Source organism: Physeter macrocephalus, chromosome 7 (genome assembly GCF_002837175.3).
Source record: "Physeter macrocephalus isolate SW-GA chromosome 7, ASM283717v5, whole genome shotgun sequence".
NCBI classification, from domain to species: Eukaryota; Metazoa; Chordata; class Mammalia; order Artiodactyla; family Physeteridae; genus Physeter; species Physeter macrocephalus.
This window is the reverse complement of record NC_041220.1, coordinates 48,308,866-48,327,602: the sequence shown is the minus strand read 5'-3', so window position 1 is coordinate 48,327,602 and position 18,737 is coordinate 48,308,866. Positions and strand designations below refer to the sequence as shown.

Sequence of the window (18,737 nt, the reverse complement as noted above, 5' to 3'; positions counted from 1 at the left end):
AAGAGTTGGAAGCTGTTTAAAGAATGCTCCTTAATTTGGATTATTCTAATTGCTTCTTCATGCCTCAATTCAGGTTATGCATCTTGGCAGGAATAGTAAGTACTAGTGCATTACATCAGAAGGCACATGATGCCATTATTGGTTGTGTTAATTTTTACTATTTGGTTAATGTGTTGTCTACCAGATTTCTCCACTAAGTTATTTATTTTCCTTTGTAATTAATATTCTGTGGGATGATATAGCGAAATTATCTTATCTTTCAACAAACCCAGTGATTTTAGTGTATATTGATTTTTTGCTTGAGTCAATTATATCTTTTATGGTAACTGATATTCTCTATCAAAAAGAGCTTTCTTTCCCCTTTCCCCATAGACCCAGGTTCTTGTTTCTGTGTTATCTCACACTCATTTGTTTACCCCCATTCATCCTGTGGGGTTGGGGGAGGGTGCCCTTTAAGGCTCCCTAAATGAGACTCTCGTGAGACTGTTACACTGAACGACTGAAACTCAGATTTATCACATTTCTCTCTGCTTATTTTGTAACAGTGCTATAAAATTTATGAAAGCTTGATGGAATGCCTTAAGGATTAAGTTGTGGAAATTTACCAGTGGTCAAGATTCTACCACCAGAAGGGGCAATTTTAGAGAACAGAATCCTAATTCTTATATTGATTTTGAAATACCACACCTTTCATTTCTTTTTTTGTGTGTGTGCTCTAATTACTTTTTAAAGATCACATAATGCACTTACAACTGCATACTTAATAAAACTCAAACACGTTAAAATCTATCTTGACTAGCTCTCTTCCTGCTAGTCTTCTTACTCTCATTTGTTTCTTCAGAATTAACTACTATTAATGGTTAATTTTAACTCTTTACCTCCATATGTGTATGCATGTTAAATGCTTGATTTTGTGCATTTTACATAACTGAGATTGATACTCTGCAATGAGTAGCATTTGGAGATCTTTAATATTTAGGACTATTTTCATTCGTTACAACTATTGTATCATGTTTTATTATATGGATATATCTGGTTTTATCACTTTAATTATTGCCAAAATTGGTTGACACTCTGGAAGTACTTTGAAAGTGGACGCCATGTGAAGTGAGTGATTCAGGGAGCCCATAATATCTTACAGCCTTACAAGTTATGTTTATGCTTGTGTTCCTAAGATAGAACTTATTTCAGGGCTTCCCTGGTGGCGCAGTGGTTAAGAATCCGCCTGCCAATGCAGGGTACACGGGTTCGAGCCCTGGTCCAGGAAGATCCCACATGCCGTGGAGCAACTAAGCGCATAAGGCGCAACTACTGAGCCTGCGTTCGAGAGCCCGTAAGCCACAACTACTGAAGCCCATGCGCCTAGAACCCGTGCTCTGCAACAAGAGAAGCCACTGCAATGAGAGGCCTGCGCACTGCAACGAAGAATAACGCCCACTCGCTGCAACTAAAAAGCCTGCGTGCAGCAACGAAGAACCAACGCAGCCAAAAATAAATTTTTTTAAAAAAGGTAGAACTTCTTTCAGATTTGCTAATAGTAATCATGTTTTGCACTCTTATGTTCAAATTTTTTTTTTTAACACAGAAGATGTATATATTCGGGATGTTTAATTTAGTGTTGCTTATAATAACAAAGTGATGGATAATGTGTTCATTTAACATTCAGCATTGATGTGGTAAGGGAGTGGAGATAGCCTAGATTTGCATCTGAATGGGGTTTTTGGTCATCTTGAATTTAGGAAAGTAATACACCCACAGTTAAAAACAACAACAAACTGTTCCTAAAAGATTTACGATGAAATAAAAATCCTACAGCCTTGTGTTTCCCCTTTTCTCAGTCACGTAGCTGCTCTATGTTTCTGACCCCTGAGGTAAATTTAAGTTAGCATCAAACTTCTTATTTGATAAATTTACAGTGGATTCTCTTCACATAGGTCAGAATATATAGCATGTTATACTGCATTTTCCTCAAGGTGATGAACATGCTGAAACCTTGTGGTGGATGAAAGTGGCCACAGATTTTGCAGCCCTTCCAATCAGCTTGAGTCTGTGCTGCCATTGCGACTTGCTTTGACCAATAGAATGCAGCAGAGTGACATTGCGTGGTTTCTGAGCTTCAGCCTCCAGAGGCCTTGCAGCTTCTACTCTCAGGCTTTTTCTGAACACGATGACCTTGTGAACAAGCCTGAACTGGCCTACTTTAGGATGATATTCTAGGTAGAGAGAGGAACCCATGGGAAAAGGTCCAGGTTTCTCACCTATTACAGCCATCCCAGCTGAAGCTCCTGACATGGAGTGAGATCTGCAAATGCACATCCCCGCAGAGTGGGAGAACCACTGAGCTGAGCCCAGATTAAACTGCCCACCTAAAGAGCAAATAGAAGCTTGTTTCAAGTCACTAAGTTTTGGGGTGGTTAGCTGCTCAGCAACAGATGTGGATACAAACCTAATTATGCCCTCAATCTAGTTAAAAAAGAAGCATTTCCAATTGACAAATGAGTAACTGTACCTAGAAGTTATTGAAGCCACGCTGAATGGTAGAGTCGGTGGGTTAGTGGGACTGCTAAGCATTGTTTTCTTTTATTGAACAGTCTTAGCCAAGTCCCCGTGTTGCAAATCTTCAACACATTCCTCAGAATTACTTTATGTAATAGCCTTAGTTGTCCAGTGAAAAACACATTTTCTTTAGCTAGTGCTTCAATAAAATACATCTTTTATCTGATATTTTAAGGGACAGTCGTCCCCATTTTTCTAATTTTCCTTCCTGTTGAATATTTAACCATAGTTTAAAGTCAAAGACAGGAAAAAAATCTTTTTAGGCCAGATGTTAAATGCTGAGGAAAACTGGAGATTAATAAAAAGCCTTTAAGTGGGCAACCAGGATCCCCTTTTAGTGAAAGTAAGATGTGAAAAGGAACAGGAAACAGGATGAGTGCTACACAAGTACAAAAGACAAGGCCCTTTAAACAAGTTCAGGGCCAAATTTTGTTTTTGAAGCTATTGGTTTTGTGAATAAACAGGGACCACCAGTTCTCCTATGTCACTAATAGGATCAGGATTTTAAATAGGTTTCTATTTTAGGATAGTTTAGTGATCTAATTCTTTGGATGTTTGCATTCCAAATTTCCTGTATATGTAATTTCCTATTTTCTTAATCAGGATTGTGGGTTGGGATCTCCACTCATGCTGTGATCTGTCCGTGGTACTTGGCAAAGCTCACTAGCAATGTGAAAAGATTTCCAGCCAGCTATGAAAGCACTTTCGTTTTAAAGCTGCCTGAGATGGTAAGACAGCATGGAAATCACAGTGGGACACTTGTTTAGGTTTGGGCAGCATTGCTGAAGTCAGACAGCAAGAGTGCAGCACATCACACACACGCACACACACACACAAACACCAGCTCTGAGGAATTTTTTTTTTTTTAGGAATATTCTTCTCAGGCTGGAATTATATATGGGAGGATTCAAAGGAAATTAGGAAGTGTCATTAACACAGAGTTTACAAGAAAATTGTGTCATTACCTTCTTTGGAGGTCTTCAAAGTGGTTTTCTTTTCTAAGATAACACATTTCCCTCCTAAGGTTGAAAAGTTCTCGCCTTTAGATTTGTAATGGATTCTAGTAAATACAGGAATTATTGTTGGGTGGTTAAAAAGCTGGGTGCTGTTGGAACTTTTCTGTCCTGATTATGATGGTTGTTAAACGAACCTATACGTATATTAAAAATCCATAGAACTGTACATTGAAAGGGGGAAAAAAGTCATTTTTACTGTATAATTAAACAAACCCACAGGGTACTGGAGCTTGTGTTTGTTTGAATCACAGCTCTGTCACTCATTAGTTGTGTGACCCTGGGCAATTACTTTTACCTCAGCTTCATCTCTAAATACAGGTAATAATAGTATATACCTCCTACATGGGGTTGTTCTAAGGATACAGTTAACATATATAAAATGCTTAAAACAGTGCCTGGCTCATTGTATATGCTAAATAAGGGCTAGCCACTAGTAATATTCCAAGAATGTAAGGAATTAAAAGAAGCTATATGGGCTATCATGTGATCATAGCAGCTAGGAATAGTCTTAAATACAACTATCTTAAGATATTGCATTTAGGCAGGACGGGAAGAAACCCTAGAAAAGTGTCAGTGCTATTAAGCAAATTTAAGTCTGCTCTATTGCTATTTTTCAGGGAAGGCAAAAAACACCACCACAAATAGAAAAGTCCTCTCGTTCTCCTAATTCATTCATTCCTGCACTGAATGCTGGCTATTTTCCAGGGACTTACTGAAAAGTTAGAAAGGATCTTGGCAGTCTCTCATGTCCAGAATTACCTGATGATGTGTCCTCTAGCACATGTGTCTGTGTGTGTGTGGCCTCAGTTTTCTCAGATTTACCAGTGCTCCTGGCCAGAGGTACTGACTGTGATTAAGCATCGTACCTGTTGCACCTACCAGTGAGACTGTTTATGACCAAATTCTTCCACTAGGTTGATTAGCCAGAAGGTAAATTCTGAGGATTGTTTGAGAAGCAAAAGGAAGCTTCTGCAAAACAGGAACCTGGGGCTCCAAGCCATGGGTATATTAAGTATGCTCTTAGGTATATTCAGATCATGAAACTCCTGTACTAAATGAGAGACTATCGATGGTCTTTGACATGAAGGGGAAAAGTGAGTCATCATTCCTATATGATGTTAAAATGTTAATCTTTAGCCATTCCCACCCACTACAGGGCATCAGTGGGGCAGACAACATGACAGAGACATTAAGAGCAGGCAGAGGTGCTATCTATTGGAGTCACATGAGTCTGAAGTTTTGTTTTTATTGTTTAAGCACTACTCTTTGACAGTTGAGAGAAAACAATCCCCTGGGGAGGAGGAGAGCAGCCAAGAGAAAATGGAACATTCTGAGAAAGAATGGAAATGATTCTATTGCTCCACAAGACAGAGCCAAGTGGGAGGGAAGCCAGGGTAAATGATTAGAGGCCATCTACAAAACAGCTCGCCTCAGCTTCAGTGCTGGGTGCCTACTCAGTGAATAACAGCTCTGCCATGTCTGGCACAGCTGGAGCTCCAAGTTAGTCATCTGCAGGAAACTAGCCTTGATTTCCATTTTGCAAAAAGTGTCTGAGTGATCAAGAAACACAAGCACACAGGATTGCATCTGTGCTCCACTTTTACTTGGTTGTCATGGGAAGTGTCCCAAGTATCATAAACACGTTTAGACTCTGGGGAACTACACAGTAAAGCCCTGATGATTGGTAGGGCTTGCTGTTTATGGTAATTAAAAATACAAAATGTGTTAAGCTTCACTTTGTAACTTTGAAGAAAATGCTGCTGTTTTAAAGGTGACGCAGGGGTAGTGGGGAGAGAGATGGGGGTACTTCAACCTCTGTCCTGTGGACAGGAGGGGGCTGTCCTGACACCTTGCCATTTATTTCTACTCTTCACTAATTCCTGCATGCTGCCACAGTGTAAATGATTAGTGATGGAAGGGCAGTCGCACTTAGATCAATGGATTAAGAAGTATCAGTAAGCTGACTTAGAAACCAACACAGTAAGAGAACTTTCTTATAGCAGATCCACTGTGGATCAGTTGGATAGACCGGCAGTGATCCTGGGCTGCATTAGGTTGGCAGAATGTAAATTAATAGCAGATTCTAGCAGCAGTTCTCCATTGTCTTATGCTTGGAGGGCCTTTTTTTTTTTTGTCTGAGGTATTGTAACCACCCTTTCCTGGCTTTCCTGCCTGTTTTTGCTGAGAATCATAAAAGGTTAGGACTGAGAAATATATAGTGTAATTCCCTCATTTTATAGATGAGAAAATGATGACCCAAAGAGACTAATATAACCAGGGAAACTGAAACTTACTTAGTAAATTGCACTGTTTGAAACTGCTAGCAAGGTACATTGGAACATTTTTAGATATGCCTCAGTCAAAATGTAACCATTGAATTTTAGAGGTAAGAGAAACCTGAGAATATAAGTTATGAACACTTAAAAATGGAATCTTTGCTAGTAGAGAGGTGTAAAAGCCTAGAGAGAAGATAAGGAGGGAGAAATGTTCTGCTCTCTAAAATACATTATAAGTTTTCAGGGTAAATACAGCATCAGTTTTGGGGTTCTGTATTTTTCCACAAATGCCAAGTTTACCATATTTTCTTCATTTAATCTAAAGATTCAGGCCTAAGCTCCAAACTATGAACAGTACATAGAAATATAATGGTCACAATTTTAACTTGTAAAATTAACTGTATTTCATTCTCTCCAAAATCAACTAGAAATCGACTACCAATCATTTTCTCAACTTGGGAAGCTACCGCCCTCTAGAGGGTGGGTCTGGAAACGTCAGGGGTACTTCTCAACTATCACGATGAGGGATGGGGCTGGGAAGTGGCTCCTGGCCTTTCATATCTGGGGAAGAAGGATGCACATAAAGAACTACCTTCCCCAAGATGTCAATAGTATTCACTTTGAAACCCAATGAAAGTGAGATCTACAGAGTTTTGACAGTTGCATTTTAAAACACCGTTTATCCTACAATGACTTAGTGAGAAGGGAGCTAGAGTGTACACGTTGACAGAGAACATGGGACTATTGAGAAGTTCATGCTAAACCTGAGTCTATAGGAAGCTCATGGATCTGCGTTTCAGGCCAGCTTACTCCACGAGCGTTTATCTCAACATCGGGATCTGGGACTTGACTGGCCAGTTCATTGTCCACAGCTCTAGTGCCACTTACTCAATTAGGAATACATAAAGGTCAAGACTTCTGACTGATGTAATGTTATACAGTGTTTACAGGCAAATGTTGATAAAATGGTTAAAGTGCTCTTATCCTTGCAGAAGAAACTGAATGCCAGAAAGACATAACATGAATCCTTTTCTAAGATTTTCAGGCCCTTTTAGATTATGTAAGGGAAATTTCTACTTGTTTTCCAGTTTCCATTCTCCCCTTCTTCCCTTAAGGAATACAAGTCTGAAATCCCCATTTCCCTCTACATCCTCCAGCTTCCCCATGGGGGGTGTGGCCATGTAAGTGTTGACCAATGGATGCTGTGAATGGGTAACTTCCAGCACTTCCCCCTTCCTTTCAGTAGGGGAGCTGCATGCTCTTCAGTCTCTTTTCTTTTTCCCATTGCGAAAGGATGACAACTTGAGCAACCACCTTAGACCCAGAGATGGAAGCTGCGGCGTGTTCCCCCAGTTGGGTCCTTGGATGAGTATGTGGAGCAAAGCCACTTCCTCACTTCTATCTCATTTAAGCCAATGTATTTTGGAGAAATTGATTTTCTGCCATTTTTTCATATGCCAACTGCTAAGCTGCTCTCTCAACTAGCCTCCAAATTAGAAATGCCATCTGGTTTCAAAAAATAGCAGTGGGAGAAACCTGAATGTAGCAGAACTCCATTTTAGGTATATTTGAACCATAGATAGATACATATACATACCCTACCAAAAAATAACTCGTGTTTACAAACTCAATTCATTAAAAAGAGGCATGGTCCTTGGTAGCTTAAAAAGGGTGGCAGAGGGCTTTATTATAGCAATATTTAATACAATGCAATGTATACAGTATGTTCTGTATTGTTAATCTTCAATGTGAACAGGTCAGCTTCATATATTTATCTTTTTTTCTTTTTCTGCAGATTGTACACAAGGGCAGGAGGCTTTTTGGTTTTATAGGCCACGCTTTTCCGGATGCGCTCTCCTTTGATGTTAACTACATGTGGCAAGAGTGGGCGCCGGACCGTCAGAACTGTTCCTTGAGGTGTGTAGCCTCGGAGGTGCAGTTTGTCCTTAAACTGCGGCGTTACTGCTACCCAGCCTATGCAAGAACATGGCAGAACACAGATGGTGTGAGCAACCATCTTATTAAAAACACCAAACACAGCTCAAAATGGAAACCCAAGGGAGGCTACTGCTGTCTTTCACTCTATTTTTTAAAAGCATACAATGCATTTGTGAAAAGATACAGATTTATTTTCAGAGTAGGTTACATCTTATGAATAATCTAGTATGTATTCCTTAAAATATTCAGCTTATGTCAGTTAAGGCACATCTGTATAAAAATACACTAAAAGTCAGTAAGGCTACTTTATTCACCTTTTAAAAAGTGCTTAGTGTAGGGACCTCCCTGGCGGTTCAGTTGATAAGACTCTGTGCTTCTATTACAGGGGGTGCAGGTTCGATCCCTGATCAGGGAGCTAAGATCCCACATGCCATGCGGTGCGGCCAAATTAAAAAATAAAAAAGTGCTTGGTGTAAAATTACCTGCAGAGGAGAACTTGATGTCAGCCACTGCTTCAGATTCCCCAAGTCCTTCATCTAATGTGATGTCTTCAGCAACAAGAGGAGGAAATCCTGCCATTCTTTCTTCTCCACCCATTGGAACCTTCCATTGGGAGGAGATGAAGATATTTGGAAGTTCAAATTAAACCCCTGATAACTCTAATATTAAGTAAGGCACTGATAAGATAATACTGTACAGGTATCAAGAATAAAATCCTTTTAAACATTCAACTGTTGAAAAAACCTCAAGTCACTTCTAGGTCAAATGAAAAACCCGGGAGCTCTGTGATGGGATGAAGCCTATAGATCCCAGTGACAAGGGCTCCGTGCGGGCATCCATCTGGTGGTAACCTCCAGACAGCAGAATCTTGCTTTATTAGCTTACACTTTTTTACAGTCCTCCATAAAGCTTTAGACAATAATTTTGGGCAATTAAAGCAACATCCTTCCAAATACCTTAGTTCTAACAGGCCTGGCTGGACGCAGAGATTAATCCCTGCCTCATCACCTCTCAAGGGTACATGGATAATGGGTAAGATTCAGCTTCTATGTTTACAGGTGTTTCCATGAATTGGAAGTAAATGGATAATAATTTACTGTTTATTAACAGATCTCTCTGTGTTTAGCACTAAGGACACAAAGACAGCTATTACAATATGTTCTATATGGTCCCTACCCCCGAGGAGATCAGAAGGTGGAAACAGCAAATAAATTACAAGGTAAGAAACGTGATGAGAGGCATCTACTAAGTACTGTGATGGTGAAGGAAGTAATGAACGTGGTTTGGTCAAGGAAAACATTAATGAAGAGCAGAATTTGAAAAACAGATAAAAGTTACTCAGTGGAAAGGTATCCTGGGTTAGTATCATGTACAGACACAGAAATTGGAAAAAGGATAATGAGTTCAGAGAACTGTAGTTTAACTGTGCAGAGTATGTTATGTGTGTGTGTGTGTGCATTAGTGATGAGGCTATCAGTTTAGACTTCTCTCAGTAATGTGGAACTACTAAGGAATTATAAGCAGGAAAGAGAAAAGGATCAAAAAAGAATACTGTGGCCTGCTTTGTATTTTGGAAAAATCTGCGTAGTGCAGGGTTTCTCAACCTCAGCACTATTGACCTTTTGGGCCAAATAATTCTTTGTCTCGGGAGGCTGTCCTGTGCATTGCACAATTTTTAGCAGCCTCTGCTCAGCATCCAGCAAGTTGTGAAAACCAAAAACGCCTCCAGTCTTTGTCAAATGTTCCCTTGAGGTAAGAGTCAACCCTGGTTGAGAACTACAGCTGTGGTGGGGTAGGGCGGGCAGAACGCAGTAAAACTGGGAGCTGGGAAAATACCTAAGGATCTCAAAACAGCCTAAAGAAGTAGATTACAGTTTGGACGATGAGGCTGGTCTCAGTGATAATTAGGAGGCAGGAATGACTTTGACTTGGGAGGTGTGTAAGAAAACCGGAAGGCAAGGATGAGCCACAGAGCAGCCCAAGAAACCATGTGTATTACACCGGGAGAGAAGCCTCAGTGTTGTTTTGAGAAGTATCAGTGAGTCCACTCTGAAGACTACACAGATGCATGGGGGTGGAGCCCTACCCTGCAAATCCCACGTGTCTCTGGAGTATTAACTTTAAGGCAGTTATTTCGATGGAGTTTTAGTTTCACTCTGGCTTTCTTAGGCATCCAGAGAGAAAGAAGCATTTACTTCCCAAGTCAGGTTGGTTTTATCCTTGTTGAAGGGTGGGTGTGTATTTTGTGTTTTGACTTATTTTCAGTTGTATGAGCATTAATTCATGGTAAATCACCTCTGCATTGGACATACCCGCTATTTTTGCAGTAGGATGTCCCATAATCTTCATCACCACAAATACTTACGTAGCAGTGACAACAGTCCCATTGCACTTGATCTTCTCCACAACCTCGTGGTGTAGGTACAACAGAGAGAGGTAAAGGAAACTTACCTAAAGTCACACAGCTTTGTTAAGTGCTGGAGCAGAGTAGGATCTGGACCCAGCCTGGCTCCAGAGATCTTAACTGTCATACACTACACACTAGCCAACAGTGTGTACCCATGTCTGGTTAAAGATCTGTAAACAGGCCCCATTCAGTCTCTGGTGAACTTGGAACAATTTCAGTGGCATAGAAAGGGCACAACAGGGACTGCAGAGATGGGACGTGAGGAGCAGGAGTAAGCTTGATTGTAAAGAGGAGGAATGAGCGGGACACTGAGTTTTGTTTTGTTTTTAAAAGATTAGAGAGGGACTTCCCTGGTGGTCCAATGGTTAAGACTCTGTGCTACCAATGCAGGGGGCCCAAGTTTGATCCCTGGTCAAGGGACTAGATCCCACACACATGCCGCAATGAAGATCCCAAGTGCCACAACTAAGACCTGGCGCAGCCAAATAAATAAATAAATAAATAAATAAATATTAAAAAAAAAAGATCAGAGAAATTTTAACACACTGCTTAACAGGTCAAAGGAAGGAGCAAGTAAAGCAGGAGAGAGGAGGTACGATAACCTCTAAGTGCCTGGGATTAAGAACCTGGGAGGAGAGCTTTTCCACTCATACAAGGGCTTCTCAACTCAGCACTACGCACATTTTGGACCTGATAATTCTGTGTTGTGAGGTGCTGTCTTGTGCATTGCATTATGTTTAGCATCATCTCTGGCTTCTACCCACTAGATGCCAGTAGCATCACCCAGTTGTGAGAAAATCTGTAACTTCTCTTCACTTACAGTATACAGCACAACTTTCTGCAATGATGTGACCGCTAGGCAGTTGAAGAGTGGCTAGTGCAAGTGAAGAACTAAATTTTAAAGTTTATTTCATTTTAATTAACTTATTTAAATAGGCACACGGGCCTACCGTATTGGACAGTATGACCTAGAGAAAACCCAGCTCTGTCACTATTCTAAGATCGGTCCAATCCAACATCCCTTTTCTCTAGGAGCCCACCTCACGTTATAGTCAAAATCCTCAAGGTGAACAAGATCAGGGGAGAGCTAGCTGAGGGTGCAACAAAGATGGTTCTGTCCAACAAAGGCTTTTTTAGCAGGGCCGTGGGACTATCACAGGGTGTGTTAACCTAACTATGCAACCATCAAAGCGTGTCGCCTCACCTTGAGTAACGTATGACCCCCGTGCTTCTGATATATAGTGTCCGCCTTGTCCAACGAAGTAATGTGAACGGGAAGGAAGTTGGAAGCCACAACTGTAAACCAAGCTGACTGATTTCCCTTAAGAAAGGAAGAAGGAACTTATTTCATATAATGAAAAACTTGCAAAACCAGTACATTACAAGGTATGATTAAAAAAAAAAAATTGGGGGAATTCCCTGGTGGTCCCGTGGTTAGGGCTCTGCACTTCTACTGCAGGGGGTACGGGTTCGATCCCTGGTTGGGGAACTAAGATCCTGCATGCCGTGCAGTGCAGCCAAAAAAACCAAGGTGGTGGAGGGGCAAAATATGGCAGAAGCACTGCATTTCACCCATTTATATAAAACTATGATTCTTTCCGTAGGTTTGTTGATACTTAAAAAAACCAAACAAACGTCTATTATAAAAAACAAAAGAAAATACTGTCTGCTTTAAGTGTCCCTGTGTAAAGTTTGGTTTAAAATGTTAACATTCTGTGGTCTCTATGGAAATACATAAGGTTTTAAGTGTGTAAGCCTAAATTTCCAACAAATTATGAACAAACACAAAACCAAGAAGTGTGCTAAGGCAGTGGCTTGCAGGTTGCATTCAGTGTTGTTGGACATATCCATGTTTCATTTTCCATTTTTCTCCTCACTTTGGTAAAATGGGGATCAATTGTATAGATGCTCTAAAATCTCTGAGTGATGCTATGTAAATGAATACCAAACCCAAAAACACATCTATAAAAGCATACACATCATGGAATATAAAGAGCGTGGAATTTATTTAATGCATATTAACCCTGCACTTAAAGGTACGACCTCTGATTTCCACATAAGACAATACCACAGGAGAGGGAAAGTATCTTTGCTTAATTCCAAGCTGTATGGGGCACTCGACTGCCTATTGAAGATATAGTTTTTTAAGACCTATTACATTTTTTCCCCCCATTTCATTATCCCAGGTTTTTATTATAGACATTTTCAAACACACACGAAAGAACAGTATACCAACCCCCACATAGTCATGACCTAGTTATCAACATTTTGCTAGTCTTGATCGTATATCTGCTTCCTTAAAGTAAATCCCAATACTAAAGTCATTTTTCAATGGTACCGACTTTCCTTACCTTCAGAAAATCTATGCGGCCTATGGCACCCAAAAATAGAACCATTCCTGGTTTAAGCATGAAAGTTCTTGGAACAATGGAATGTGTTGGCAAAACAATATTTACTTCTTTTTCTGTTAGAAGACTTAAAATCTGTAAAGCAGAGGGCAGATTTTTTTAGAGAATTACTTTCAATGAACGTCTGATATATCGTGCTTTACCTGTAAGATAAAAAGCTATTATATATTCCAGGCTTCACAATAAATCAAAGTATGTATTTTAGAATTTGCTGCACATAAAATTCATATATTCTTTCTAAATGAATCAATTTATAGATGGGTTTACTCTTGTTTCACAACTTAACCTTGAGTAATGGCAAAATAACTTTACAGGAATATGAAACAGCAGCATCCTCCGAATTCTGTCAAATTTGTTGTGAACTGAAAACACTGATGATTCAATCCCAGGAGTGAAAATATGTTCTCTCGTCAAGCCTTCTAGGGAGCAGTAGTTTTCAGATAAACGTAAGGTAATGTGCTATATTCTGTCCTAGTGGCAGCTATGCATGCATTAAATGAAAATGATCACCCCATTCTTGGAGCAGGTAAAGAGCTTGAAGAAGCTTTTCTAAATTCCAGTCTTTGGTTTCCTTATTTCCTCCAAATAGCAAAAAAAAATGACAGAAAGTTATGAATCCTGTGGCTTCTAAGGATGAAGAGTTCCTAAATAGACTAGAGAAATTGGAAAAGAAAAGCCAGGCGGTACAAGATTCTGGTAAGACTTAGGGAATCAAAATCTGATTTAAAAAATTTTGAGAAAGTAAAAAAATGGCTAAAAATCTTTTGTGAACTTGCTTCTTAAGAAAAATAACAAGGAAATAACAAAATATGTGATATCTAGGGAGACTCACAAGAGAATACATAAGGGGGCTGTGAGTAGTTTTCTTCAGTATTTGTGCTTGAAAAAGCACATTAAAAGCACGTGCAGTAAAGAAATAGTTTAACGCTTTTAGCAGAGACCCTAATACTTCACAATAGAGTTCCTTGGTTCAGTTTGGGAAACACTGGTTCAAGGCATTAAATAAATATATCAATAAACTGACAGAAAATCAAACTGCCTGAGAGAGAGAACTCTTATATCTAAAAACCTGAGGGTCTCACTGCAAATTAGCAAATCGGAATTTGCGAGTTAGCAAAGTCTTGCCTTTCTTACTAATTGACAAGAGGATATACATGACTGAAGTAACTGCTATCCCTGACCTAACTGAGCCTAAAACTGAAGAATGAGTTGGTGAAGTTAAAGTGATAGAACATTACTAGGAAGCAGTACAGTTACTCTGAAGTTCTGGATTGCTAAGGAAGTAAAGACTGGACACAATTATTCTAGGAGAGAAAAAAAAAAAGTTAAAAGATTGATATAGGTACATCAAATTCTGAGAATGAAACTATAAGTGATTCTGATGAGGCAAAGGAAGGAAAAGTATCTAAGAATCTAATGTTGTTTCACAGGGATATACAGAGATAACTAGGTGAATTAGAACCTGGTCGCTAACCAGATTCAAGGAAGCTGATTAGTGGGTCTGTTGAAAGGCAGTATCCTGGATACACACTTGATTCAGTCAATGACTTGGATAATGATAAAAACTGCAAATGAGGGCTTCCCTGGTGGCACAGTGATTAAGAATCCGCCTGCCAACGCAGGGGACATGGGTTCAAGCCCTGGTCCGGGAAGATCCCACATGCTGCGGAGCAACTAAGCCCATGTGCCACAACTACTGATGCCACAACTACTAAAGCCCGCATGCCTAGAGCCCATGCTCTGCAGCAAGAGACGCCACCGCAATGAGAAGCCCACACACCGCAACGAAGAGTAGCCCTCGCTCACCGCAACTAGAGAAAGCCCACACGCAGCAATGAAGACCCAACCCAGCCATAAATTAATTAATTAATTAATTTAAAAAAAAACCAACAAAAAAACTGCAAATGAATAAAAGGTTCTGAGATATAACAAATATGTAGGATATAGGCTGAATTTAAGATAAAATCAAAGTCGCCCGGGAGATCCTGCAACTGGACTGAAAAGATATACAAGGGCAAGATAGGTAGAGTTGATCCTATTCTAAATTAGGTTCATCTGAGGGCACTTACATAAGAAAGTTCTTTGTGTCATACTTTCAGGAACAAAAACAAATTAGAATTCATTCTGGAAAGGGTCCTTTGTTCATAGCCTATTCTCAGAATAGTTATAGGAAATGAAGATAAACCGTCTGGATTATGTCAGCACAGTAAGTGCTCCATGTTTGCTGGATGAACTAATGAAAGAGAAGAAAAGGGTAGAGTGAGGAAGAGAGAGGATATTATACTCTAAAACATTTCAATGTCTGGCAAAGGGAACTAGACATTATATTTGTTCCATTCACCTTTGGGGAACAATAGGTACAAATTACAGGGACACTGCTCGGCTGAATATAAAGAGCAGGGTGACCTTGGGAGGTGAGGTGACACTGCTTCAGCTGATGGTGAGTCACTCCTTACTTCAATTCAAGGTGGATGCACCTCCTGGTGAATACGTTATAGAGGGAACTCAAGCATGGAACAGGTGGCTGGACTGCAGTGATATTTATGATTTCTTCCAACCTCAAAATCTAGGATTCTGTAAATGTCTCCCTAACTAAGGTAACAACCACAAGGATAGAAGTAGGTTGTTAGCAGTGACTTCTACCAAATGGCATACAGTACTTGATGGCATATAGATTCATCCCTGAAACACTTCTATGCATGAATCAGAACTGAGTCTAAAATGAAAGGATACCTCTTTTTCTGCCAGTTAAGACAGTACTCTTGCAATTAAAAGTTAATGTTTCTAAAAGACATTAAATACCTACACAATTTTCTTTTGTAATTCCAGGGGTGTCATAAAACCAGTGGGCATCCTTCACATCTTGTGGGGTCAGTTCTACTCGTTTGGTGGATTTATCTGCAACCATAACAGGTTCATTTCCCATGTCAAAGGCAAGTGAATCGGCATCAAACTCAAAGGCAGCGTTATCCTTCTGTTTTTCTGAATACAAGAATGTTCTTCCAACTCTTCCTAGAACAAGTTATACTGAAGTTAGTAGTCACTCCTTTAAAGCTTTTGACTCCAGACAGGTAGTTCTTATGTTTGCCTTGAAGAAGTTACTAGGACTAACAATGGTGTTTGGAAGGAAGTGAGACCACAATGATACTTTTGCTTTATTTCTAAATGCAGTGGAAGTCAGACTCTTGCAATGATCAAGTATGTGTGGCTGGCTGTGCACACTGGGTGAAGGGGGAGAGTGTTGGGAATCAAACTGTTTTTAGTAAAGAAAGGTTGTAAAGAGATACCAAGGAAAGGGGGACAATCCAATTTAAACCTGCTACAGGTCAACAACTTGTACTGGTGTGTAAGGAGGGGGCTGGTATCTTAGTGAAAATGCTTCTGTTGCTAACAGTGGCCAGATAGGCAGTTATTTGCATTTCCTTTCCTGGATTTCTCCAAGTATCTACTGTCTCAATTTTCCCAACACAATGAATTCTGGGTTTCCAAACAGTAGCCTTGCCTCTAAAAGGCCTCTGTGTTCCAGAAAGAGGAAGTGTCTCTCCCCACAAAAACTGGCTAGCCCCAGAGAGCTCTATTTCAGGTTGTTCTACAGAAAATTTTAGCATAGACCTAAGGAAGAGTTTTGCTATAGAAGATGCTTACCTACTACATAACCATACTTTTTCAAGAGATTAAGTTTATTTTGTTCTTGCTGACTGAGATCTTCTTCTGCTTCAGTTGCATCTCTTTTAAGCCTTTTTTGCCTTTGAAACATTCTGTAAGGAGTTGGGTTACAAATAGGAAACTTCAGAAGGTTTAATGTAGTACCTGAAATACCAAAGAATACATATGTTATTGTAAACATTGTACAAGAAAATGGAATAAAACATTTATGAGGATCTACACTGTCTTGGATACTGTGATTATTTCTCTTAACTTTCATGACAACCCTCCTCAAAATTATTCTTACTGTACAGATGAGGCAATAGGTTCAGAGATCGGCCCACAATCTCAACCAGGATTTGAATACCAAATCTATAGGCCTGATCTTTTTCCATCTTCTGCATACTCCTAACTGGTATAAAAGCACTTCTGTGTGTAAGTCAACCAATGTCCCTGACAGAGAAGTACAGCTTATCAAGCAAAGTTCAACACTGGTTTCAAAGGATCAAATGAAGTAGTTCACTTTGCCAACTGTTAGATACAAACAGGTCACAGAAGGACCCATTTTGCAATTACTACAGACGTTTCTTAAAGTCACAAAGTTGATATTTCTTTCCAACAAAGCCACATATATTGCATTAGTGAATTATTCAAATGTAAATCTGTATAGTACTCTCCTGACTAAACTCAAGATATGAAGAGTGAGACTGAAGGGTGGAAGGAGGTTTAGAAAGTAAAAGGACTTTCTGGAGAAACATACAAAGAACTAAAGTTACGAGGGAAGCCTCCAAGAGAGCAGACACTGCTTTGTCCCCTGGTTCATCTACAGTGCCTAGAACAGTGACTGGTACCTAGAAGTACTCTAATTATTTCTATTGGAAAGTTACTAAAACATGTACTGAATTTCCAAGCATTAAACTGACACAAAAGAGAAATGTGACCGAAGTAGGTAGAGAATTTTTAAAGGAAGCCTCCAGCCAGCCCCTGGTGTACATTAAGGAAGGATATAGGACTAGGTGCCTGATGAACTATGATCAGACTTCCAGCTTCTCAGAAAACGAAGGAGGGTACTTCCCTGGTGGTGCAGTGGGTAAGACTCCACGCTCCCAATGCAGGAGGCCTGGGTTTGATCCCTGGTCAGGGAACTAGATCCCACATGCATGCCACAACTAAGAAGCCAGCCTGCCGCAACTAAGGAGCCCAAGTGCTGCAACTAAGGAGCCTGCCTGCCTCAATTAAGATCAGGCACAACCAAATAAATAAATAAATATTAACAAAAAAAATACGAAGGGGGGACGGGCGTCCTAAGGCTCACCAGGCCAAGAGGAGATGGTGGCTTTGTCGATAGCCTCAGCGCCCTTGGCGATGCAGTAATCGGACTCCAGGAGCGTGTTGAAGAGAGTGGACTTGCCAGCGTTGGTGGCGCCAACCAGGTAGACGTCGCCGCGGTAGCGCCAGGAACGCTGGAGCGCGGAGATCAACTCTTCAACTCCATAGCCAGTCTTGGCGCTGATGAGCCGCACGTCTCTGAGCACCGTGCGGGACCTGGGCGAGAGATTCGCATTCTCCTCCCCGTCCCGTGGCCGGTCCCCGCTGGGGTGTTGTGGCCTTCGGTAGCCAGGGGGCGGCAGGAGCCCGGCGCGGGCACAGTCGTCCCACAGTCGCTCCCGGAGCCGATTTCGGTAGCCGGGAGTATCCTGGGGCAGGAGGTCCACCTTGTTTCCCAGCACGATCAGCTGCTTGGGGCCCACCAACGCGGGCAGGTGGGGCAGCAGGGCGTCGGGCAGATCAAGCAGGTCCACCATGTACAGCACCAGGGCGGGCTCGGGCCGCCGCAGCGCGGCGGTCACCAGCTCCATGTACTGCTCGCGACTCACCTGCAGGTTCAGGGCGCGCCGGTGATGCACCAGCAGCCAGCAACGCTGGCACACGGTCTGCGCCAGCCCGCCGTCCTCCTGCGCCGCCGCGCTGAGGAACTTCTCGCTGGGCAGGTAACCGGGCACTCCCGGGTCCTGGCAGTGCAGCTCCGCCCCGCAACCCGAACAGTTCAGGCCGCTGGGAGGCACTGTCGCGTCCGGGTGCCCCACGACCGGCTGCACCCGCCGGCCGGTGCGTAGTTTCTGCTGCCGCCGCTCCTCCCGCCGCTGCAGCACCCGTCGCTCCTCCTCCTCCTGCCGCTGCTGCAGCTCCCGCAGCTGGTCCTGGAGGGTCACTGCGGGCTCCGAATCCGGGACGTACTCGGGGAACAGAAAACTCTCCTCCATGTCAGCCCTTCCTTGATTATCCCCAGTCGCTCTCGCGCCACGGGGAGGCCCACATCCCAGGCCGGATGGGTGCCGGGAGGTGGAGTTGGCCGCACAGCTCCTCTCGAGGAGCGTCTCCCGGAGGCCATGGCGCGCTATCGTGGGAGTGGATCCCCGCAGGAAGCTGCACAGCAGCCTACAAGTGAGGCCCGCGGGCAGCATGAGAAACGCGGGCGTGGGCAAAGGGG

At 41.7% G+C, this 18,737-nt stretch overlaps 1 protein-coding gene and 2 long non-coding RNA genes across 4 annotated transcripts; 2 read left to right on the top strand and 1 right to left on the bottom strand.

The window, feature by feature from the left end:
- The first annotated feature begins 1,130 nt into the window (after positions 1-1,130).
- Positions 1,131-8,255, top strand: LOC129392242 (uncharacterized). Of its 2 annotated transcripts, XR_008617793.1 has the most exons (4): positions 1,131-1,510; positions 3,160-3,284; positions 7,644-7,765; positions 8,172-8,255. It is a non-coding gene; the product is annotated as an uncharacterized lncRNA (long non-coding RNA). The 2 variants fall into 2 exon arrangements; XR_008617794.1 differs by lacking the exon at positions 3,160-3,284.
- LOC102993779 (nitric oxide-associated protein 1) lies at positions 7,505-18,734 on the bottom strand. Its single transcript, XM_024132018.2, has 7 exons — positions 17,562-18,734; positions 16,247-16,411; positions 15,408-15,613; positions 12,545-12,676; positions 11,398-11,514; positions 8,269-8,389; positions 7,505-7,822 (listed from the first exon to the last, which is right to left on the bottom strand). The coding sequence occupies exons 1-7, from the start codon at positions 18,709-18,711 to the stop codon at positions 7,620-7,622; spliced, it is 2,094 nt and encodes a 697-aa protein (XP_023987786.1). The 5' UTR covers positions 18,712-18,734; the 3' UTR covers positions 7,505-7,619.
- LOC114486566 (uncharacterized) lies at positions 11,494-15,513 on the top strand. Its single transcript, XR_003680528.2, has 3 exons — positions 11,494-11,579; positions 12,916-13,297; positions 15,431-15,513. It is a non-coding gene; the product is annotated as an uncharacterized lncRNA (long non-coding RNA).
- Positions 18,735-18,737: the final 3 nt, after the last annotated feature.

What these genes read in the sequence shown, in the direction of transcription:
- LOC102993779 (XM_024132018.2), bottom strand. Translation starts at nt 18,711, where the DNA reads ATGCTGCCCGCGGGCCTCACTTGTAGGCTGCTGTGCAGCTTCCTGCGG. An exon ending in CACCATCTCCTCTTGGCCTG is followed by an intron (nt 16,412 to 17,561) that starts GTGAGCCTTAGG and finishes TTGGTATTTCAG; the next exon opens with GTACTACATTAAACCTTCTG. An exon ending in AAAGTATGGTTATGTAGTAG is followed by an intron (nt 15,614 to 16,246) that starts GTAAGCATCTTC and finishes AACTTGTTCTAG; the next exon opens with GAAGAGTTGGAAGAACATTC.